The sequence below is a fragment of the Ctenocephalides felis genome, unplaced genomic scaffold, assembly GCF_003426905.1.
Source record: "Ctenocephalides felis isolate EL2017-DRISC unplaced genomic scaffold, ASM342690v1 CF-g0.4_SCAFFOLD_00924, whole genome shotgun sequence".
NCBI classification, from domain to species: Eukaryota; Metazoa; Arthropoda; class Insecta; order Siphonaptera; family Pulicidae; genus Ctenocephalides; species Ctenocephalides felis.
This window is the reverse complement of record NW_020537078.1, coordinates 1-26442: the sequence shown is the minus strand read 5'-3', so window position 1 is coordinate 26442 and position 26442 is coordinate 1. Positions and strand designations below refer to the sequence as shown.

At 30.0% G+C, this 26442-nt stretch overlaps 2 protein-coding genes and 1 pseudogene across 2 annotated transcripts; 2 read left to right on the top strand and 1 right to left on the bottom strand.

Moving 5' to 3' along the window:
• Positions 1–1060: 1060 nt before the first annotated feature.
• Positions 1061–21926, top strand: LOC113365352 (E3 ubiquitin-protein ligase TRIM9-like; the record flags this gene model as incomplete). Its single annotated transcript, XM_026606929.1, has 9 exons — positions 1061–1156; positions 1229–1358; positions 1443–1574; positions 1868–2008; positions 7607–7639; positions 8182–8321; positions 17367–17505; positions 19530–19751; positions 21409–21926. Coding segments are annotated over 9 exons (1329 nt in total), but the record flags the coding sequence as incomplete, so codon positions are not given.
• A 1730-nt stretch (positions 21927–23656) lies between these two features.
• LOC113365351 lies at positions 23657–24479 on the bottom strand (annotated as a pseudogene).
• A 756-nt stretch (positions 24480–25235) lies between these two features.
• Positions 25236–26380, top strand: LOC113365354 (zinc finger protein 300-like; the record flags this gene model as incomplete). Its single annotated transcript, XM_026606930.1, has 6 exons — positions 25236–25280; positions 25350–25479; positions 25554–25675; positions 25756–25966; positions 26072–26249; positions 26315–26380. Coding segments are annotated over exons 1-6 (752 nt in total), but the record flags the coding sequence as incomplete, so codon positions are not given.
• Between the last annotated feature and the right edge of the window lie 62 nt (positions 26381–26442).

The following is a 26442-nucleotide window of genomic DNA, read 5'->3' as shown; positions in this document are numbered from 1 at the left end:
CCCATATTCTTTTTCCATGATCTAAAATCAGAATCTACCTAATCCGTCTGAGTCGTCCCTTGTTATATAAACTCACTAATATCCGATCATGCAGACATATCATATAGTAATAGTAATCTGACATAATGTATAATCCTTCCAAAATCATATTGGAGTACTTGAGCACCCCGTACTACGGAAAACATACCGCAATATTGAATTCCGAACGATTAATTCCACTTGAACTGTTTCAATATTCAACATATACGTAATTTTTGATGTGTACATACTAGGGATGTAAATAATATGACATGATAAATTTAGTTTAATAAATGCTAATCTAAATTTCATAACGATCCTATTCACAAAGTTATGAGTGCAAAATTATATAATAAATTCCGCGTTCTCATAAAGCGGAAATAGCATTATCCATCGTTTATTTAAAACAAAATTTCATAACTCAAAGTTAATCAACAAGAACTTTTCATCTCATCTCATTCAACGAAATAATTGTCCATAATTACAAAATAATTTCTCGTTTACATTTTGAAAACATCACTGCGAACTATGCATTCCCAATTGCGCTCTGGCATGCTAATAATCAATTACGCGAACTAATATAAAACTATTTAAGTTGAAAGTTTCTTCTGAATAATATTTATTTAACTTTGGGTATACGAGCAAGGTAAATACAGTCGAGAAATATTTAAGTTAATTTCCCAAGTATAAACATTCGTTGAGCAGATATATACGTTTGCATTCGAGGGAGAGAGGAAGGCTAACGAAACGTGGCATTTAAAATGATTTATTTTCCTTCAAACGAGAACAAACAACTCTCTGCAGCTTTATCAAACATTCTCTGAAAAGTTTCAGGATAATATCAACATTAGGCGAGCGTGTTTGCATAAAGTTTTGGAATTATAATAACTAATGTGAATTAAATTGTTATAGTCGCATTGTGTAGAAGAAATACTACACCACACAATTTAGCTAACAATCCTAATTCAATATTATATGTTATCCAAATATATTAAATTCCATATCAATAAATAATTTAACACATGTATTATCTTATTTTCAGACTGAATTATCCCAAAATCTGCAACAGCTTTCTGAAAAAGCGAGGTCTACGACAGAATTCATACAACGGCTAAAAGGGATGAGTGACAAGGTTATGGTGAGTTTAATTCGCATTTTTGTTAATCATTGATTATGATTATAAATATTAATATTTTTTATTTTTTTTCAGGAATCATGTACAGAATTTGAACACTTAGTAACAGCACAATGTGATGCATTGATCACAGCTATTTTAAATAGGCGAGATTATCTCCTAGAGGCAATACGATGTGATAGAGAAGCTAAACTCAGACTCACTCAACTCAAGTATTTTATATTTTTTTATATTTCTGAAATACTTTAGTACCTATTTTAATATTGATTTTTATGCCCTGATTAAATTTAGGACCAGGCATCAACTGCTACAGGAAAATTACAACACACGACAGGTTTAATACAATTTTGTATAGAGGCCCTCAAAGAAACGGACAGTGCTGCGTTTTTACAGGTAGGAATAAAAATAATTTATCTGTTTTGTTTTTATTGAGTGAAAATTAATGTTTAAAGAGTTTTTATAACTTGATTTTACCTACTATACTCTACTAGAAAGTAGCGAATTATTTCCACACAATGTTATTTACAAAAAAATTAGATTTTGCAGTTCTGTATCAAATAAGTATGATGAACAATAAAACTTTTACGTATAAGTAACTTTTAAAATGCTTACTCTCTAATTTTACAATTTTGATGATTGCAGAGATCTGATATCTATTTCCTCTATTATATAATTTGTATTTATTTTTTTGACCAGGTGGGTTCAATGTTATAGCCCGAGTGGCGCAAACGGACATCGCCTGGCATCGGGAGGTGCAGGAGGCCACGCCGCGTGTCTCTCACCAGGTCGATCTCACGCTGGACGACAAGGCCGTTCTCAGGGCAATCGATCAATTGAACTTCATACAAATGAAACGTGAGTAAAAATAGAATTTTTCCATATATATTGATACATATGTGTGAGATCGTGTGAGTGAAGGAAATGAATAATTGATAATAAATCTTTAAATTAATATATGAATATTTGTAGTATTTGATATGGTTCATTTTTCGTTTAAACTTCATAAACCTTATAAAACCCTATAAACTTGATTTTTTATCATTTTTAACTTCCCGTAGGGTAAGTTATAGTAATCGCAAAAAAATCGAAAATGAGAATTTTTTATATCTTTACGTTTCAGTTTCTGAATATTTTGGCATACCTTAGAAAAAATGGATGTATGTGTGTGTGTGTATGTATGTATGTATGTGTGTGCGTGCGGATACAAATTTTCGTCGACGATTTCGGGAACACGGATGAAGCAATTTGAATAATTTAAAAAACCTTCGATCCGTATTGATAAGGAGACGTGCTGATTAGTTTTTGGCGGAGGTAGGTCTAGTCGTTCCGAAGATATGGGTAAAAAGTGCCAAAAACGGCACCTCAGTTTTTAAGAGAACGGAGCCTCCGATTTTAATAATTCAAAAAACATTTTACTTGTATTGACAAGATGAAAGATTTGATCAATTTTTCATAAGGGCAGGTTTAGCGATTTCGGAGATCGAACGAAAAAAGTAAAAAAAAAGCCATTTGGCGGTCAAAATGATCATATGCACATCAAATTATCAGATATTTTATAGAGAAATAGGCTTATGAATATTACTTTCAAACTTTCGATTCGATAGAGCTTATTTATTTTGTTTGTTATGCATTATTTTCACTCCTATTACTATAATCATATCGTTGGCTATTCGTTGATAATACGATGAAAAACAATCCACGTTCCATGTTTAATATATTTTCATTAAAATAAAATAATGAAAAAACCATATCATGCGAATATGATGATTAAAGGTATGTAAACAATGTATAATTAAAACTTAAATTGGATGATCGCATAAATATTCAATAGGCTTTAAAATTAAAATTAAATTTTAATATTCAATTAAAACTATTTTGAAATTTGTTGATAGCATGAAACAATATTATTTTTCAAATGATACACAGATTTATTTATCGAGTGTTTGAATCAAATATAATCGTATTACAGTTATAAGGTTTTATATAATAATAAATCAATATATATGATACCTGAATAGCGGTGTTATGATATAAAAATATTGGGAATGGAGAATTTTGTGGAAAACAATTTGGCGTTATAGTGCCATTCACCCGTTAAGGCAATTTTCACCTACTTCCGTGTCCTGATTTCTTCCTTCCCGAGATGTATGTCTTATGTTAAATGCATGATCTCAATGATGGCGTGCGTGTAAGGCAAGCAGTCGTACATATCGTGTATGATTTTGTGAATAATTTATTCGTTGAAGTCGAGGGATTCGGGCAATTTTCGTAGTGCTGCGTTTGTTGGGCGCAACAGATGTTCCAGTCTGCTGGTAGTTTGCCAAGTGCTGCAACGGGAGGTCGCGTAACATCGTAATTGCCGTTGCTGATTATACACATCCAGTTACATTGCGCGAAACTCCTAAAACGACGACAATTTATATATTGTTACAAGTTGTAATAGAACCGCGATTCAGCAGCCATGCGATTCAGTTGTTGTAATCAAGTTGGATGTTGGATGTTGGATCCAGCTCTAATGAAATTACAACAAGCGTTTTGTACTTGTTTGTATTCAGATGCTGACTAACTTAGTTACTATCGCACTTGGAACAGTTTAATAACCATTTTCAATGGTATAGTAAATGCTTTAAAGAATATTTCAATTATCAAATGTCAAATAATCGCTATAGAGGAAACTCTTAATCCGGCTATATTTTATTTTTATAAATTGGAAAACAACTCCAATCCACACACTATGGCAATACTGTTTTAAACGAGATACACATTTACAAAATGAAATTTGTCAAAGCTTTTGAGTAGAGATATAGTTTTTTATATTATCTTAGCTAACTTACATTGAATATCAAGACCTTACAAAATTGCTAAAGGGCAAAAAAATGCGAAATCGACACCAATTTATATTATTTTAAGCTACGTTTTTGTGATCTTAGAAATTTACGAATTTAATCGAGTTCATATTAAATTATATTTCTCGAGCATTTTCAATTTTAGCAAGTTATTTTCATTAATATGGTTTCCTCAATATATACCTCTATTTACTCATACATTGTTTGTTTCATTAAGTCTATATCTGTAAGTAATTTAATTAACTCGTTCATGGTTTCCTCTTGTTTTACGTTAGAGTTAACTTTATATTTGCAATGAACATATATGTAGGTATTTTCATTGTTTAACTCATAATTTGATAATTTCAGCGAATTCAGTAGTATTATACATCAAAGTTACACTCGAAATCTAATTTTAAACAAGAAAAATCTGATTTTTAAAAGTTTTTTGCTACATATAATTTCAGGGATTTTTTAAATTTTATATAAAAAAATAAATAATTTTTTTTTTCATATTTTGTGTACATTTGCATACATTTTCTATCACGCTGTTCTCTCGTTCCAACAAGTCGGTTCTATTGGATCGAAATCCGAAACTATCAGAAGCATTAATCTGCATTATGTTTAAGCGAAATAAATTTCATACAATAAATTATGAAAATAAATAATGTATTACACAATCAGATAGCCTAACCTTATTGATAGTATAAAGGCACGCGATATAGTAAAACATTCACAACCTGCCACCATTCTTTAAATGATTTTTCTTCGATTTACATGTTCATCAACTATTAGAGACTTCTTGGGTAACGGATAATATAATAAACCCATAAGCAAGATATATATCCTAGTTAAATGTGGCTTTTGCTATATAAATTAACTGGGATAAGGATTATGTGAATTTGGGTCAGTTGGGGATTTACTTATTTTATACGGTGTTCATTAGACAATATTTAAATGAATAAAGTCGTTGTAAAGAGAAATGTAAAAGATATTATTACTCTTAACTTTTAATAGGGCATTGACTTGGGTAAGAATTTTTTTACACTTTCGAATTTAATTTGAAATTATAATATGCACATGAGTTTAAATTAGTTTTTTTAGATTTGAACTGTGTTTTTACAAGGAAACCACACCCAATTAATAAGTATCTTGGTATATTTGGAATTTAATTGTTTTATGATTTTTTACAATCATCATAGATATATCGTTTTACATACCAGATCATATATTACGTATGAATTGTATGAAACTTTGTTCGCAATTTAAAGTTTTCATAATTTTTCAATCATACTTCAACTATGGAATCGCATTTTGATAACTCCAATAAAACGACCACCTCTATTATTCCCTGCTAATAGTGGCACTTTGTCACGTAGCACCACGTGCTTTTACTTTAGCCACCCGCTGGTAAAAATTATATCCGGCCAATGAATCGAACAAGAGGTTTCCGATAAAAAAAGAAGTAAAACCGCCGATATAATTTTACAGCGCGGCGAGAAATAAATCATTTTCAGAAGCGTTGTGCCGTTTATCGATGGCTCGCCCCGGGCCGCTCGTTCGCCGATAGAGTCGGCCGCGTTGCAAACCGAGCCACCCGTTCAGCGGCGGGGCACTCGGAAACTGATATTTAAATAAAATAATATTATTTATAAAAAATGTATAATGCTTATAAACCAACGGTTGTATGATCTGTAAAGACTGGTAAAAATATTCCTCCACCTGTAATCGTTACAACTTTCCTTATATAGGTCGGTGGTCTAGAAAATGCTTCATCAGCAGGATGTCTCCCGACTATATATAGGTCGGTTTGAATATGCTTTACCAGCAAAATAGATCCTGTAACTACATTCTGGAAAATCTTTGCTCTGAAATTGAATTTATTCTAGCTATGTGCAACTCCGAAATTGAGTTGTTATCTATTTTAGATTTTATCAGTAAAAAAATATCCTGGTGTTCTTCAATTCTGAGAAATACTTGCTTTGATATCTACATATATATAAAAATAAGTCGGGTTTTCCTTCCTGACGAAATAACTCCAGAACGCACGAACCATGCATTCGTTGGTAAGGTCTCGGGCTCCGCAAGGTTTATAGCTAAGAAAATTATTTGTGCATGGCATCGTGCCTTAATGCAAATTGCTGGAACTTCACGCACCGTAATTAAAAATTCGAGTAATGGCATTAGTAAGAATTATCAGAATTATGCTTGGTTAAGTCAACGAGCAATTCTTGCCGCGAATAATAATGATATACACGCTCTGAATTTCACCATTCAATCAAAAATTGCTGGCGATTTGGTGACATACCAATGATTCCGACTGGTCTTTTGTTTGACTTCAGGTTTGGCAGTTATACGTTGTCTGTTCACGAGTTGGAAAACCATCCGCTTTGTTTGTGTTAACGTCAGACCAAAAAACAAAAAATGTGGTCCAAAGAGCACAACAATGAAACGGATAATTTGCGGATTCACTTTCATTTGCTTAGAATTTCATTTGTAATCGAAATAAATTCATTACTGTTATGTAATAAAATCAAATTTTTCTTTTTCAAATATAAAACAAACAAAAAATTTCTTCATCTTTCTCACGAAACCATCTGGTGGCGAAACGGAGTTCGTCGGGTTTGCTAGTTAGATAATTTAGTTTAATTTTAGTCAGATAAAGCCATGGTGACTTTAATAGATACTTTAATTAAAAATTCATCATAGAAACTTAATGTATTGGGAACAAACACTGCCAACATTTTTGGAAACCCACTGTTTTCATCTCACCCTTTATGACTGACATGATTCTATATTAAAACTTTTTTTCTCGGTGTATTGTAGTTGCAATGTCTGACGTGACACATTTTTCACTTTTTAAGGTCAGACACATATGACTGCCATGGTGTTTAACGTGTTAAACTATTATATCTTAAAACTAATGATTATTAAAAGTCTATTACTGTCTTTTCTAAGTCGACTACCCCTGGGCTAGATCGAATGCAAATGATAAAACCGTTCGAACTCGGAATCTTTTGCTCACGTTGTATTTTGACCTGCGATTTTTGTTTTCAGATAAAAGTCAAAACGTACTGTTCGACTGTGTCACTATAAATCAGCGATAACTTTTTTTAGTATGCGGAAAACGCTGTTTGTAGGACAACGGGATTTTTTATAACATGAACTACGGGTGTATAATCGAATTGAAGCTTTGTATGAAGTACATCGTTAATGGAAAAAAATAGGTCAATGGGAAAAAAATATTCTAGAAGAAAAAAGTAGATCACACTGCTTGATATCGAGCTGGCTGAGTTTGGGATCGAAGTATTTTTGGCTAGCTCACATATTCCTATATCTATATATACCTAAAATTTTGGTTTTTATAAAATAATGTTTTAATTTATTCTGTTATATTTTTATTAAAATTTACTTCAGTTCTATTTCTATTCTCCCATAAAAATATTATTATTTTTTATGTATGATCGTAAATAGAGTATGTAAAGAGAAATTGTGCATGAACTTTTGACAGGTTGGCGTGAGCATGTTAGCGTTACAATGAATAATGAATCTATAAAAATATCAAATATAATATATAGTTGTTTGAGCATTATTATATAACAGTATATTTCGTTAAATTGCAAAACAGCTGCACAGGATGGCGAGGAAAGACAATTCGCAGGTAATGGATTAAATAACACCTGTCGATGTTGTGAAACCAATTAGTAATCGATAGACACGAATAAAATTAGTTGATATGCACTTGTGATCAAAGATTATGTAGATACTACATATTGTACATTGTATGAAAAAATTTAGTAGTAATTAATAACCCTTGAAATTTTATTTACCAAGTGTAGAGTTATTCAATCAACGCCTTCATTTCTTGAAAGCATTCTCACATTTTGCAATTAATCATCCGAGTGTTCAGTTGACACTCAAAAAACTCACACTTAATTCTGTCCTGAGACTTGAGTGGTTTTTCTCATACGCCATTCGAATTGTAAATGCATAAATATATAATTATCTAGTACAGTTATATGTATATTTAATAGATCAATAAATCAGTGTGTTTATCTACAGTAGGATGTATTTATCATATGCCTTAGGAGAATGCGACAAAGTATATGTTAAGACGATAGAGACGATAGATATTTATAGTTTTGTGAAATATCAATAAGTATGTCGTGAGCAATAAATAATTTTAATTATCATATCCCTTAGCACCAAATGCTCCTATAATCATTCCCGAGGAATGCAGTGCTGAAAATAACTCCGTGACTGTTGCTTGGCAGCCTCCGCCCCAAAGCCATATCGAAGGGTATGTCCTGGAACTGGACGATGGAGCTGGGGGCGATTTTAGGGTAAGTATTCTTAAAAACATCATTTTTTTAATTAAAATTTTACTTTGAACATATTTTGTTCAGCAGTCATTATTCCAAAAAATCTTCGACAAATTTTATCTTTTAGATCTTTATAAGGAAAATATTATAGTTTCCATCGTTGATGCCATCTGCTTCATTGTAATATCCCTTTCGGGATTTCAGATCTCATCTAAAAACCTCTTAAAAATTTACTGTTCTTGAAATTGTTTTAGAATCCCCATTTATTTTAGAGACGAATTTGTGATCACATGCTTTTTATAATAAAGAATAGTTTAAAAATATGAGAGATGAGTGACTAAAAAAGCACGTTAGATTTTGTATTCATTTTAATAATTCTACATTGAAAAGATATTTTTATGCAATGCCTGTAATTGTGATCATACATAATACAAATAAACTAGATAGATATACAGGTAGGCAGATAGACAGATAGGAAGACGGGTATAAAAGTAGACAGGTAGGCAGGTGGGACTGGTACGCAAATAGACAAATAGAAAAGTAGACTCTTAGACAGGTACATTGGTAGACAGATGGATTAAATCGATTGATTGGGGATATCAATTATTTACACATATTGGGTAGTTCATGAAAGTTTTCTTAAGTCAAAATGCTACCTATGCCTAGTTCACTTCGAAAATATTTTGTGTTAATATTTATTCTATACTTCTGGGCGATTTAATAATTACTGATCATTCAGCTGGTAAATATTGACCCTTATTATTTACTTAAGGGTCGATTTACAAGATTTTATATATAAATACTCAGTTTCTTGATTTGATTTCTGCAGTAAAATCATAAGGCCAAAAATTCAATACCCATGCGATTTGTAAACATTTTGTTGCCATAATTTTACGGTAAATCAGCAGGGCAGTACATTGTCTGTTTTTCTTTTTATTACTGACGTTATATTCCACCACTAAGCGATATATATCCTCATTAATTACGTAATACGACTTTCTGTAAACTTTTTATAATTTATTTTACCTCTCGCCCACGGAAGTTTTTCTTGTTCCGCCAACTTCCAACTGGCCGCGAGTTACGGATACTTTCGGCGTTCGTTTGTTCCGAGGACTTTTTACTATTTTTACGGCGCTAGAAAACGCGAAATAGTTTATTTTTAATGAAAATAATTAAGTTGTTAATGATAAGAAATGTAATTAATGACATGACTCGACTGCCGCGTTGCTGCATGCTATATGTTAATTAAGGAATTTATCATTCGCGTTTTCTAATGCATTTTAAATATGCGTATAAATGGATTTTTAATTCAGCCTCGATAAATATAAGTCGACGTGTGGATGTGGATTGAGAAATGATTATTTAAAGGTAATTAATATTGTGGTGAAATAAAATTTAGCGTGAATAATGAGATTTTGTCGTGAACAGTATTAATTTCGTTCCAATGTAAGAATAATTCCGAATCTGTATGGCAAGTCTTTTCCTTAAGTTAAATTTATCGAAGCCCTCGGACGGTTATCCGCCTGAGATAAATAGACTACCAGAGACGAAGCCGACTACAGGCTTATGTGGATCTTTTTTTAAAACTCCGTAATTCTGTTTCCAGAAGGCGCGATCATCTTATATCATCATTATTCGCGCATTCCATCATTAATCTTACATATCATGAGACGTGACACACATCCTTCCTTCCTAAGACCCTTATCTGTGTCACTTGTCAAAGCTAGTTACTGCTTTACAACTTTTGCATAAAATATTTATCCGATGAGTGTTTGATTGATACACATGTGGAGTCGTGTTATATTTAGTTATAGTTATGGCTTGTTTATCTAATTGCGCAATTTTGATGTTTGCCTTTGATTAATGCCGAAGTTTTGGTAAATACAGAGCGAGTTCTGGCGGAAAGGAGGTGTAGTAATTGAGCCATAGAGATGAAATGAGATGTTGCAAAAGCGACTTTGTAGCCAACGTTGTTTAAGTGGTCAACTTATTTATTTTAGTTCAATTAAGAATTCTATTTAGAGTGACCTAAATGTGATTACATGATTTTGACTTCATGATTATACAATACAGATGAAATATATTTATATGTGAAAATATTCCTCACCAGGCATTGCTGCATTAATAAAAAATTTTTTTTGTGCGACTATTGTGTTTAGTCGTCAGGCAATTGGCATTTACCCTTATATCATTATTATTATGCCTGATTATTGTTAGTTTAGTTTTTTTTCAATTCGCCATCAAGATACTTTCCACGATTTCCTCCTCTATTAGTATTTTCGACTCGAATTCCTATCCGTATCTACTGAGTATCTGTTGGCTACAGATTTTAATTAAAAAACTTGCAAAGAGATATGCAACTAAAATATTAATTAACAATTTCATTTTTATTTTTTGAATATTTGTTGTTTTATCACGAATAAAACTTAGATGCGCTGAATAACGTTTTTTCTTCTTTTTTTCCTTCAAACGCACGTTACGATAGTGAAACATGTTAAACTTTGTTAATTTCGTTTTAAACGAAAAAAATATAGAAAAGTTTGTTATTGCACAACTTGCTTCTTTTATGTTACGTATTTGATGTTTGTAAATGAGAAGAAAATCTTTTTGAATATACTTTTATTTACTTTTGTTTACAATTTAGTATATAAATTAATATTCAATTCCAACAATAAAATACTCCCAGCATATCTAAAAATATCGGAATACGTATGCATATGCATCGTGTAAACAATATATTTTAATCAATAGATTTGAAAACCACGTTGTGAACATAAAAAAAAAAAACAGACATAGAATTGTACAGATTTGAATATGGAAAAATGTAAAAAAATCCTGTGTATGAAGTACACAAAATTCATTCTGCTATTGAGAGTAGTCGCATTTCATCTGCGGCATATGCGCGCCAGTTAAAATTTTATTAGGCCAATATGTGACATGCTGGGCATGATAATGTTCGGGCAGTAATGTTGCTTAAAATAGGATTAGTCGGCTATAAATCAGCATAAATGTCAATGAAGAGGATTAACTTAGCAGGATACGTGCCTGAAATGCCCATATTTGTTATGAGGACTTCGTGGTATGTCGGTAATGTCTCATGGTAATAAACCTTGCACTTGATCATTGTAATTATTGTTTGGAAATATTGATAATATTTAATTGTTGGACCTGCGATATTTGATTTCAAAGAATATCAGATATGTTACTTATGAACGCAAAAAGTAGATTAATAATTCTTAAAAAATATATTTGAAAATTTAGTACCCTCTTTGATTCTTCTTTTGATTTTATGGTATCTGCAAATATGAAAGCATTATGATTTTTCTAATTCAATATTATAACATAACATTACCTTATCATTACCATTAACTTAATAACATTAAATTTTCTATTATTAGTATGGAAAAGTTATTTTCTACGTCCATATTTAGCAAGAGTAAGTGACAATTAAATTTCTGGCATAACATTTCTATGTCACGATTATTTTCTATGAAGTTGTGTGGTTTCATAGAATTCATCGATTCCGTTCATTCAATATTTTGCTCTTTTGTATGAAAAATAAGTTATTACTGGAAGCCCAAATGCACAATGCATCTATTAATGACGTAACTCGATTTCCACATGGGTTAGGCAACCTCCTGAATTTCTTCCCTGGCGGTCACGTGGCGCCGATTCATAGGGGGCGTGAAACGCAATAAGGGGTAACAGACATTCATATAAATATATATATATATATATATATATATATAAAGGTATATATGTATATGTGAATACATCATGTGTATGTTTGTGTACATGTAGTGTTATTAACGTAAAACTCCCTTATACACAGAAACGGTCATTACACCTTGCACAATTTAAAGGGGATGCTGTGACCCTACGAACATTAAATAAAGTGCTCTGCAGATTTTTCTTATGATTAAAGGAAAAATAATTTGAATTTTAATTGACTTTGATCGTATGAAATCATATTAACTATTAGTTTATTTTTTTAAACATACATGATAAACTAATTGATACATTAATTGAGAATTTAATGAAAATATTTAGTGAAGTGATACGGGTAATTACTATTATATTATTGGTATTTATTTACGTATATTACAGCTTATCTAATATATTTCTAACAAAATCATAAAAGTAGTCATAACACTTAGCGTTTTCTTATAATATAATTAGATTAGAGAGCCAAATTTTATTTTTTCTTCTTAACACAATATATTATTTATATAATATATAAAATATAAATGTAGTAATAATCAAAATTCTTATAATAAATTAGTTGAATCATTACGTGTTTTCAGAAAATTGGATAATAATTTTTCAATAAACAGCTGATCCTTTTAATGTATGGGAAAATGTATTTGATTATTGAATAGCATTCTTTTTATAACCACCTACTTTATTTATTAACATCTTATATGGAAGTAATAGACCTTAAATGTATATATATTTTTTTCAATTACTTTTTGTTTGAAATTTGCAGAAAAGTCTATCTGATTGTAAAAATTGCTTCATTTCTTGTCCAATATCTAAATTCAAGTACAAACTAGTTCAAAAATTTTGTGCGTTTTTTAATTTTTTTCTCCCTTTACTTATATTTTCTTTTTTTAAGTCTATCTATTTTTCAACCCTTATCCAGGTGTTTTATAAAAAAATCTCTCTATTTACTTTTTGTTCGTCTCCTGATATTGAGAACCCTTGCACAGCCTGAAGCTAAACGTATTAAAACGAAAATGGTCGTGTGATACGTTAAAACAGGGGTTGAAAATCCATCGAAATTTTGGTGTGGGGGTAGTATAGGAAAATGTTTCCATTCTAATCAAATCGAATTACTAAAAAACCTTCCGTTTGCACTTTCACTCTCATGATGAAACAGAAAGAGAATTAAATGATCTAAAACAGCGAGATGTTGGAGTTAATTAGGAGGTAGATAAATGAGAACTTATACGATTTGTTAATGATTTAAAATACGAGTATTATGGTAGTAATGGTATGATTTGTTTGTACGAGGAATATTTCGAGTCTTGATATTTAAGTGTTTTTCACATTTTTTGCATAATTAGAATAAGACGTTGACCTATGTATTCACAAGGTGTAATAATCGGACTTCAATAAAGAAAATGTTTTAAAAAAAATTATTTTAAATTTCATACGTTTCAGTTACAGTTATAGTATTTCGTGGAACTCGAAATAAATAGGATCAAAAATATGAAAATTAATATTTTAGAAAAAAAGAACAGTACACGTATTTACAATTTGTTGATTCTAATCTTAAATATTTTTATTTCTGTTTATTTAAAATTAATTCTTCATTCACTCTCACTCTGTCATTGATTGGCAACTTAAGTAAAAAATCAAATAAATCACATCCCTCCCAAGTTTGTCAATCTAAATACTTCCAATATCTTCCGAAGCTTGAAATGGAAATAAAATATAAGTGATTGGTGCCCCCACTGTGCTCGAAAAGCGAAAAAGGTTTCATGTATCCAGTATTTGAAATGATTCCCCTCATATTATGCATTTTATAAGGCTTATGTTTGATATTATTAAATCGCATATATATAAATGATTATTCGACATTGGCAACGAAACGAAATTCGCCCTCGCCCTTTTGCTTAGTTGAAATCATTTTAGTCCATATCTAGTTAGTCCTCTTTGGATGTGCCTTTGGCTAAATGAACTTTATAATTGGTATTTTAATAATGTAGGGGTTTAAAGGCAACGAAATAAAAGGGAGTTATAGTGACACTTACAAATTGAAATCAGGTACAGCGTCTGCAACAAAGAGATTAGAGCAAGTCGTATATTATACAGAAATTAGCATATGGTAGGAAGTGGGTACTTTATTTCGTCTGGACTTTAAGTCTGCTCTGGTTTGAAATCAATTTAATTATACTGATGAACTGATGATAGAACACTCTGTATTTAAAGGTTCTTGGATTAATTACAGATGCTAATTATAATAATAATTTATATAATGCATTGCAAGTTGAGCAAGGAAAATGTAAATGCGTGTGCTTCCACATACTCCAATGGACTAATTTCGAAAGATAACTAAATTATGTTTCCAAAGAAAATTTATTAGTCTCTAATTTTAATTTGGCTCTTTTTCAGTAGATAAATCTACAAAAACGACATAAAATTGTATACTAAATATTTCTGTAGTTTTATCCACTGATGAAGAGTTAATTTGGTGGAAATGCATGGAAGTCTAATATTTTTTTTTAATTTTGTTTTTTTTTTAATTTATGTTTTTTTCTCAATGCGAAAGTACATTATTATTTATTTTCAAACAATTATTACTCTACAATATTTAAAATCCTATTCCCTTACAAAAAGTAACAACAAACTTTAATATTTTGATGAACTTTTCACGCAGCATAAAAATTGCTCAAGTTGTCCTCTTATAAGCAAGAGGTGTTGTACTATATTTTAAAGTCTGTAAACTTTTAATAAGTTTTTCTTCAAGAAAGCTATTAAATCTCGAACTTACTCAACTTTAGTAATCTTTGTCAATATGGCAAATGTTTATATGTATTTCAGTGCGATAAAGATTCCGGAATAATTCAAACAGAAAATATTTAATTATCTCGAATCGAACTGACTACATTTAAAATCTATTGCAGCGGCGCGAGTAATCGCATTTGTAATATTCCGATGGGTTTTGTAACTAAATGTAAATAATTGTAAATTATATTTGCATGTGTGTATGCGAACACCCTCTCGTTCCCAAGAATGATTATATTCAAGCTCACCCGGACATGTTTGTTCGAAATTTTCGATTCTTCAATATGCATATAATCATCCCTTTAACGGGGCGCCAAGGGCTCGATTCGATTTTCATAAATTGTGTTTATGTGAAAATAAAACGTGTCGGTGTAAAACAATACTTTCGATAAAAGTATACAACTGTACCTAATGAAATTGAATGTCCCATGGTAGTAATTATAAATTTAATTACTATTTCAATGTGATCGATAGTGTTAAATCTGGTTTAAATAAATACCTATTTTGTATTAATTTGTTATGTGAGAGCATTAATTTGTTTTTCTGTCTGTATATTATTTCAAATGGAATATAATTATCTTTGCGTATCACAAACGGTGTCAATTTTGGATTTAATGCTATTATGTTTATTTGAAATTGTAATGGTAATGCATATAGAAGTTTTCACGTGTATGAAATTTAATGTATTCGAATATCAATATTATTGCGTTATTGAATATTTATATATAGTGTATTATCAAAATTTTGCGAGAAGAAGTTTTGTTTTCGCCAGAAAATTCTATTGGCAAAGGTTTTTGGTTTTGGTTTGCCACCTAATTTGGAAAAGCATGTGTATATATGTGGGCCAATGTCTGACAGTTTGGCTAAACCGAGTTCATATATTTGAAAGCTATTTTATATAACTCGAGGAAAAGTCACCACTTACGACTAGTTCAAAAAGTTTTGTACCATTATTCAGTTGTGTACTTTATTCATATTTTATAGATTATTTTACATTTTTGCAGTGGTTTTCTGATTCATTTTCCCAATCCCATTCTCGTATTGCCCATAACATTTGCATTTGTGTGCTTCCAATGAAAGCTCGAAGCTCCAAAGCTCGAAGCTCGAAGCTCCAAAGCTTTGTACCACACCGTACCGCCCCCTGTCGGTACTTGAGTAATGCAATATTCGTGTAATAAATTTTTGCTAAACTTGTTGTTACATGCAGACGGTGGAGGGAAATGGCGATTCGGCGGTAATATATGGAAAATGTTATGTTTTCCCAATTCACATACGCCAGTGTACATTTTCAGTTGAAAACAAGATTAACCGCGGGGAAATTTCACTTGGGGAAGGAGGAATTGTTAACTTCCTGAAGGAGAAGTTTGTGATTTGATAACATTACAGTTTTCTGTATATTTGAGGTCATTCTGAATCGCTTAACACCAAAAATGGTCTTTCAAAAACCACTGCACCAATTTAAAACTCTTTTGTTGAAATTCGATTAGAAATCCCAAATATTATTAGCATGACGATAGGCCAATCCCTTACTTATTTATAATTAGCATGCAAGTGCTAAATATTTCGTCAAAAGTATTGCCAAAAAGTCGGAATCGATTTTGAGAATTTGAAATCATGATGGTTAGTTTTTGGTAAAGATTGCACTAGCTGTTCCTATGTGATTGATATTTGAACTTTGGTGACGATTTTGCTGAAACCACTATTTTTTCTTTTTTTTTATTTATTTATCATAGCAAACTATACAAAGTACATTCAGCTATATATTATTTGACTGGTATATATTATTTGACTGCGTGAAAAGGATCGCTATCCAGCGATAGCACCTTCTTAGATGTTATGTGATATTTTGTAGTAAATCATTGCAGATTCTTTTTTGAGACGCTTTGGTGGTAAAGGCTTGAGCAGATCTAACGCTAATTCGTTTGGATGACGACTTAGACGACCTTGGTATCTGGAGCAGTAAAGACTAATTTCTTCTTCTATAGTTTGAATTCTGATATCTTGATGTATCAACCAATTGAGAACGTATTTTGGAGCATTCACGATTTCTTTCAAAATTTTATTTTGGAACCTTTGTACAATAGTTATGTTCGATTTACTGGCCGCACCCCATAGTTGTAGGCCGTAGGACCATATTGGATTAATAATTGTCTTGTATATTAGCTGAAACCACTATGATGCTATAATTGTAGAAAGTTGATTTTATTTTTAAAAAATCATTTAAGTTTGGACGCGATCTTAGGATATCTTAGGAGTTAGGACATCTTAGGACACCATGTATATTACGTTCTGTGTTTTGTACTGGTCAACGTTGACGTCCACAGTTAAATTAGGAAAATAAATTAAATCAATCTGATGCAATTATAGATACTATGAAGTTGTTCAAAAGATATTAAAATATGTCCATTATCAAAGTTGTTATGAATGTACAATAATAGCATTTATTATCTATTACCATGGCAGCCCTGCCCCGTCCTGTCCTGATTTCAAGAAGCCCAGTTCTGGTCCTACATTAATAATAATTAAATACTAATGAGGCGCATGTTGTTGTTGCAGGAAGTTTACTGCGGCAAGGAGACGATATGCACAGTAGATGGATTACATTTTCATTGCATGTACAACGCTCGCGTTAAAGCTTTCAACGGCACTGGAGAAGGCGAATACAGCGAACTTATAGGATTACAAACTGCTGAAGGTAAGATAATGATAATAGAATTTTGTGGAAAAAATCAAGAAACAAACAAATTAAGAATTTATTTATCTGTTACTGGATTGATTTAATGAAATGTGTTGAAAAAGGCGATATATTAGGCAACTAAGTAACTGCAGATTTCTTTTAAGAAAAACATACATTTTTTTTATGGGACTAAGTAACTTTATAACATTATAATGTTTTACTCATTCTGCACAATGACTTTTTGCTACCATTCTAGCTTCAGTAGAATCTCACGTTCACTTACGATTTGAAATCAAACCCTCACAGATTTTTGAAATCAGAAGATTTTTTCTAGCTTTATTATGTATTACCAATTTTTATGATCAATTGTTAATTATTTTTCTACTGAAACGTTCAATAACATTTCCTACAAGGTGTTAAACTTTTGGCTCTCCTAGGGAGGTGAATTAGGATGAGACAAAACGAAAATTGCCTGAAAATTTTGTAGATTGTCTAAAATGTTCTAAGTTGTCTGAAATAGAATGAGACAAAACAAAAATTGCCTGAAAATGTCGTAGATTATCTTAAATGTTCTAAATTGTTTGAAAATGTCGTAGGTTATCCAAAAATGTTGATGTCAAAAATGTCTGAAAATATTTCAGATTGTTTGAAAATATTACTGATTATCTGAAAATATTGCAAGTTATCTGAAAATGTTGTAGAATGTGTGAAAATGTTGAATACTGTCTGAAAATATTGCAGATAGTCTGAAAATGTTGTGGATTGTTTCAAAACATTGTAGATTTTTGTAAATATTGTAGATTTTCTGAAAATTTTGATTTCCTGAAAAATTTGTAGGGTGTTTGCAATATTTGCAATTATACTTGTTTATCTGTGGGTGTTTGCTAATATTGATGATAGTCTGAAAATATTACAGACTGTTTAAAAATATTGTAGATTGTCTGAAAATGTTGTAGATGGTCTGAAAATATTGATGATTTTCTGAAAATAGTGATATTGATTCTCTGAAAAATTTCTAGAGTGTTTGATAATATTGATGATTGTCTGAAAATATTGCAGATTGTCTGAAAATATTGCAGATTGTCTGGAAATGTTCTAGATTGTCTGAAAATGTTGTAGATTGTATGAAAATGTTGATGATTCTCAGAAAATGTTGATGATTCTCTGAAAATATTGATGATTCTCTGAAAATTTTGTATACTGTCTGAAAATTTTGTCTACTGTCTGAGAATTTATTATACTGTCTGAAAATTTATTATACTGTCTGAGAATTTTGTATACTGTCTGAAAATATTGTAGAAAGTCTGAAATTGTTGTAAATTATCTAAAAATATTGGAGTCTATATGAAAATATTGTAGATTGTCGGAAAATATTGGAGCCGATCTAAAAATATTGTAGATTATCTGAAAATGGTGTACATTGTCTAAAAAGTTATAGATTTTTCTTGGCCATGGTGAGCATCTTCAGAAATATATTATTTTATTGTCTATGTGCCCCACTTTCATCAACAAAAATACAACAAAAATGTTACTTATGTTTATCTAACAAAACAAAAATTACAAGTATAGTTCCAAAACAAAAGTTTAGAAGTTAAAATTATTAATAGATATTATTTATATGTTAATGTAAAAGTGTAACTTCAGATTTAGATCTAAATTAGTTTTACAGATTGTCTGAAAATGTTGTAAATTGTAGAAAATCTTGTAGTTTGTTTAAAAATATTGCAAAATGCTTGAAAATGCTATAATTTGGCTGAAACTGCACTACAATTTCTATGGTTTTTGGACAAAATATGAAAAAAATAGATCATAAACATTTTGTATTTTAATTTGGTTATATTAGGATATTGCTCTATTCTTAAATGGTAATGCAATAAATAACGCAATCTTGCGAACTGTAGATAACGCAAAAATAAAATTTGTCTGAATCAACATGAGTTCACTAAAAACAACTTAAAATTTCTATATTCACTTCATCCGCGCTATGAAATTCCTCTTACTCTTTTTTTCTTTAATTTTCACTTACCTTTAACCTTTTCCAGTGGCGTGGTTTACCTTCGACCCATTGCTGTCTCCTGGCCTGCAGTACTCGTCGGACCATGCGACGGTTGCGGCCGACGGCTGGGAGCACCGCGTCGCCCTGGGTTCCGTCGGTTTCAGCAGGGGAGTCCATTATTGGGAATTCACGATCGAACGCTATGACACCGATACTGATCCAGCATTTGGCGTTGCCAGGATAGATGTTGCAAGAGATAAGATGTTAGGTAAGTAGAATAATAGTAATAATAATAATAAGGAAATTAGAATCCGCTTAGTATGACATCGAAGGGACGCCGAAATCTTGTCATACTAACCGGTCGTCGTTAAAAACGTACTGAAGAAAAACTTTTCAATATGCAAATATGTTACATGTTTTAGTAATTTAAAAGAAAAGCCTATACAAACGCTTTAATCAAAAAAAAATGACACATTAAAATTTAATATTAAATAAAATTGACATAGGGTAGGGCGGGGGCACAACGGTCCAATTTGACTTACGGTAATTATACTGTCTAAACCCAATGAACAACTTATAACATACATCAAAGAAGCATCTGTCGAACCATGTTCAGAAAAACTTACATACATACATAATTCCTAATTATATAAATATTATATTTTTTACTATTTTTTAAACATTTGGTATCTGACCCATTTTACCTCACATACGGGGTAAAGTGGAACAACCAGTGGGTGAGCAGATGCAATTTCTTCTATTAAATTTTAAAGGCATTTTACGCTACATTATTGAACCAATGCAAAATATTAATTCTGTGGGTACATTTGTTAAAAAGACTACCCAGTATATTACATTGATCTGCTATTGGTCAGAAATATTCATCAGAAGAGCCGGAATAACAATTTATTGAATTAATCACTTGTAAAATTGCTTTTTTTTAAACTTTACTATTTTATTGCTTACACCTTTGCCAAAGTAAAGGTTCGGCTGGTCCTTTTTATCGCACTCATGTGCTGCTTATCTTCTGATAGCAAAGTCATAAGAATTAAGGTGATGGCTGGTTATGAATTTATACATTTTTCGCCCTCTACTATCAAATATAATTGTTAAAAAAAAAATCTAATTTTATTTGTTTATGAGATATCCGTGGTGGGCCATTAATAATTAGTCTACCCTACCCATAAATATACAAATTTTTTTAATGTAAGTAATCAGTAATTTTTGATTGATTTCTTTACATAATTTTATTGTAAAAACAGTCCCTGGTGCTATTTAGCACAAAAGACATAGCAATTGCTTTCGTAGACTGGGCCACATCATGTAAAATCATGTCGGTCATTATAATTGGGCATATTTTTTGCAAAAATGGGTCATTATAAGCGACATGTCAATGTAAGCGATGTCAATATATCCGACTAGACAGCTGTTTTTTTAAGGAATTTTATATGGAAACCAAATTACTAGTGCGATTACGTCGTATTAAGCGGTTGCCAATATATCCGGCGTCATACTAATCGGATTCTACTGTAATAATATATGGTAATAAGTGAAGTAAGTAATCGAGGGGAGGGGGCATAATTTAGTCAAATAACTTAAATATCGTTTATGAAAAATATTTATCGTACATAGGACAAACTAAACAAATATTTAAAAAGCGAACAATTATTCATCAAACACCTACGCACTAACAAAACATATATTATACATAAAATGTACTTTTGATATCCTACCATCAATTTCACACTCATTGTCAGATAATAAAAAGATGATTGACGAATCAATTTTTACAACTTGAATCCGGAAAAAATAATCTGCCAATATCCTGGACGCGTGGTGGTATCCCGGGCCAGTCTCACACAATCCAGAGCGTAGTTATCTTAATTAATAATAGCTTGTTTAATATGAATTTTTATTTCTATCAGGCAAGGACGATAAAGCCTGGGCCATGTACATCGATCGTAATCGATCCTGGTTCCAGCATGATTCGACACATGAACGTCGAGCTGAGGGTGGCATCCAAACTGGTTCTACTGTTGGGGTTCTCCTTGATTTAGAAAGGCATACGCTAACCTTTTATGTTAACGAAATTCCACATGGTGGAATTGCGTTTAGAGATTTGTACGGCGTTTTTTATCCAGCTATTAGCGTTAACCGCGGGGTCACATTAACGTTACATACGGCGTTAGATCCACCATCGGATTCTGATGGGGAATTATAAATTTTTGGAAAATTATAAATGTAGTTATATTGTTGTACAGTTTTACTTGAATAAGTGTAGATAAATTTGCGTTCATCGATATAGCACTTTAAAGTCTTACGCAATTTTGAAATAATGGCAGAATATGAGAGCAATTGTTCAAAGAGAAGCATTGAGTTAAGACCAAGGTTAAAAAATATTATGCATGCTTCTATGATTAAGTCTCGCTAAATTATTACTGCCGATGCCATTTCACATCATATTGAGAGAAATTATGAGTGTATATAATAAGCAATATGACTATGTATATAAAATGAGTGAATGTGTTCAAATTTTAGCTTTAGTTTATCAAATTTTAAGTGTTGCTTAATTCTAGAATAAAATTATATAATTAATATATTAACCAAAAATCTTATCCATGTGTGTTTCTACACAAAGGTATAAATAACGAAAATTAATAAAAATAATATTTAGAATATCACGATGGATCCAAAATATATTTATTTATGAATTGACGTACATTAAATAGTTCATAATAAATTTATGGAACTTTTCAACAAGTCAATTCATATTAATAGGTATTTAAACATGTGCGAGAATTATATGGATATTTAAATATACAGGTTTGAAATTCATTACACAATGTAATTTGTAAGTTGTATATAATATATTTTTTTGTACTGGCGGCAAATATTCGCGTACTTCATAACTGCCATTATTTGTAATGGAAAAAAATATTATTTCTACACAAAATATTTGTAATTAATATGAACATATCAATATTTTTTCATTTTTCATTCTGAATCTCTTCAGGATACAATGCACTGGAATATACTAGTAAATTTTGCATAAAATATTACGGTTAAATAAAACTAACAAAGTATAGTTTTATTGCAAAAAAAATCTTTAAAAAGCATATTATGTCTTTATGACGAAATAATTGATAGTCATACAAATATAAAATGATGTCTCATGAATTTATTAATTGTGATGAATCAATTTATTTGATTATATCGTAGACATTTAAGTGATCCGATTTTTGCCATATTTATAATAAATATTATATATATTATGTCTACTAAGTATTTGATTTAATTTACTTCAGTATATCAAATTTGAAAAATTAATGTAAAAACATATAAATGAAATGATAAATTTAAATTATCTGATTCGAAACTATCTATAATGTAATATATAAGAAACCATAAATGGTGACTGATTTAATATTATTCCATATTATTATTATGTATATGTACCTATATGTATCTTTACATATTAAATGTATATAAATTATAGGTCTAATATATTCATATATTAACTAGTAAACCATAGGAAAAATACTATAAAACGATATAATAAATATCAAATTTATTTAAAATTCTTGGTATATATAAATATCAGAGTTAAAATAACTAATTATTTATTCAATATTCAAGGCTTTTAATATTTTAATTCGACTCTCATTACAATCAGTTTATTTTATACCATTCAAAATGATTGAATTAAATTTTAATCAGATGAATTGTAGGATTGATAAAACAAGGAGATGCAGCCTTATTATTATTAAAAAAAATAGATAATTTAAATAAACTAATGTAGTGAGAATAACGTTTTTTTTTTAATTATGTACAGTTTCATTCTAGTATTTTTTATTGGATGTGATGTATACTAAAACTAAGTTATCATATTGTAAATAAAATAGAACATTTTTTCATGTTCAATGTAATAATAATAGATTAGAACTTTATTAAGTAATGATATTTATCTATTAAACCTATATTTAATCTTTGGTAATTCAAAATAGTTATTTGTTTATTGATATGATAATAAAATTATCAACAACAAGAGCTTTTTGATAACGAGAATTTCAGCCAAAATAAAAAATCAACTTACTATATAATTAACTCTAATAAAAATGCAAAATAATTATTAATTCTTTATTAATTAAACTTTAAAAATCAAAATAATTAACACTAAATATTATTAAAAAACTCTCTATTATTTTTAGTGATTTCCATACTTTCAAGCTGTGTTTTAAGTTCAATTAATTCTTTATCTGGAACATATCGGACCTCTTCGTATTCTTCCAAATGTTCATGTACATTTAATGTTACACCTTGAGGTAATGACGCTTGCAACAGCCTTAGAAGCACCGGATATTTTGTAGAGGTAAATCACAAATCTAATTTCACAAAACAACTATATAAGTAACATAAATCAAAATAATTTTTGAGCACTTAAATGACATTATTACCTGAACATTTCTTTCATAGACGCAAAGCTGGTATTCGGTTTCAATAGCTGAACTCTTTGGTTTTAATTTTTGAATCTTAAAGTATTGCCCAGGCGTAGCCCACCTGGATATTTTGCATGTAAGTAATTTTAGAATTAAATCATGATTTATATATTTTACCACCTACCCATCATTAATATCTAATTCTAATGATTTTGCAATACGATGTACAAGTTTCTGATAATTTTCTAATATACAAAATCATAGCCTTTGAGTTGAATGTTAACAGTATCATATTCTGGTACATCGGGTTCATAAGCCTACAAAATATTTAATGGGTTTATTCAATTGCAAATGGTACATTTATTTATAATATTCTCTTACATGAAGATAATCTGGATCATAATAACTTGAAGCTGAATTATTTCTAACTATTGATGTTCTAGTGATATTTTTAAAATTTGCACTGTACTAATTAACTAAAATTAAGAAATTTGAATTATTTTTGCACAAATATTTCATTTATAAAGTATTCTAACCTGTCTTTTAAGTAAACTTTGCATTTTGATTTCTTATTGAAAATAGACTGTACCAAATTAAATCAAATTATTTAGTAGAAGTAATATGCATTTATTTTTTTATAAATATATTTAAAAAATATAAAATATATATTCCACTTTTGTAATATTTTATTTTAAAACTTGACAAGAACTTGACATTTACAACTTCATATTGGTTTCTAAGATCGTGAAGTTAGTCAAGTGTCAAGTTTATTAAGTTGGTAAAGCTTATTATGATCCTATGCAATTTTAATCTGACAGTTCTTTATAAACTGTATAACAAGGTTAATATTCGAAAATATAACAAAAATAGATTTTTTATAAAATAACTGTTATAATACAAAATGGAAATAACTGCTATATTGGATATAAATGATATTTGTCGAGTTTGTTTAGCTCCAATTGCTGATACATCACTTGGGTCACAATTGTTTGCTATAGGAAATAATGCTGTTCAATTATGGACAAAAATTATGGCATGTACATTAGTACAGGTATGATTAATTTAATTGACAATATTTTTGGAAGTTCGTTCTTGGTTTCAATTCTTGTATTGTTTGATAACTACATAATTAGCCTTTTTAAAAAAATCAACACCTATGTTTGGTAAACAATATATAATTTTTATTGTAGATTTGTGAGAGTGATGGCTTACCAGGATCGATTTGCAAAAATGTCATGACATTTAGAAGTAGCATACAATTTCAAAATGCAATGTGAATCAACTGATAATCAGTTACGCCAAATTCTTAATCTACAATGAATAATCCTTCTTGCATGGAAAATAGAAAAGAATATTCTCATGTATGTGGGATTTTGAATTAGTTTTGTATTTGATGTAGAGAAATTAATTTTAATTCTGTAATTCTATAGATACATTATACTAATATTGGCTATTTCCATAAATCTGAACTTACTGGTGAAAACTCAGCTTCTTTCAATATTAATAAAAAATCTGTACTGAGTAGCAGTGATCGAAAACCAAATATTGATAATATTATTGGTACAAATGATTTAAACAATAAACTGCACAATAGAGATATAATGAAATTACAATAAATATTAATCGAACACAAGAATCTGATATAGCCATTGCTAACAGTTCCGATAATCAGCTTGAAAGTGTAAAACCACTTAAACTGAACTCAACAAATCAACCAAAGACTTATGAAAATGACAGAATTGAAGCTAATGAAGAGGTAAAAATAATGATTAATAAATTTAAAATAAATGATTATGAGTTCCATTGAATATCTATTAATTAAAACAAATTAAATAGGAAAATGTGAACTTTGTGGAAAATTATTTAAATCGAAAAAGCATAGAATACAACATAAAAGAATTCATAACCAGAAAAAGAATCATGAATGTAAAATATGTCATCAATAAATTTGCATCACACAGTCACTTGCTGATGCATTTAAGAGTTCATTCTGGTGAAAAGCCATTTATTTGTCAAGTTTGTGGCAAAGGATTTATGCAATCATCAGGTTAGGTTTGTTTACTTATTTTATATAATTCAACATGTGTTTTGGGATGAATTTATTATCAATGCTTATATAACTTCATGACAAATTTGTAGTATAATTTTTTAGGTCTTACAATACATATGCGTTCACATACAGGTGAGCGCCCTTTTAAATGTGATATCTGCAATAAAAGCTTCACGCAAAGTAGTAATTTGCTGCTTCATAAAAAGATTCATTCTGGCCAAAGAGAATATGTTTGCCAAACTTGCCAAAAAGCATTCAAATTTTCAAAGCATTTACAAAGGTTAGTTAATTATTTGATCAATAAAACTATAGACTTATAGAAAAAAATATATATGATTCTTTTAGTCATATGAAGCTACACACTGGAATAAAAGACTTTACATGCAATATTTGTCATAAAGGATTTAATAGGTATTTTTATAATTTTAAAATATAGTAAGCCATGGTTAATGAAATATTATTGTTCAAGATTA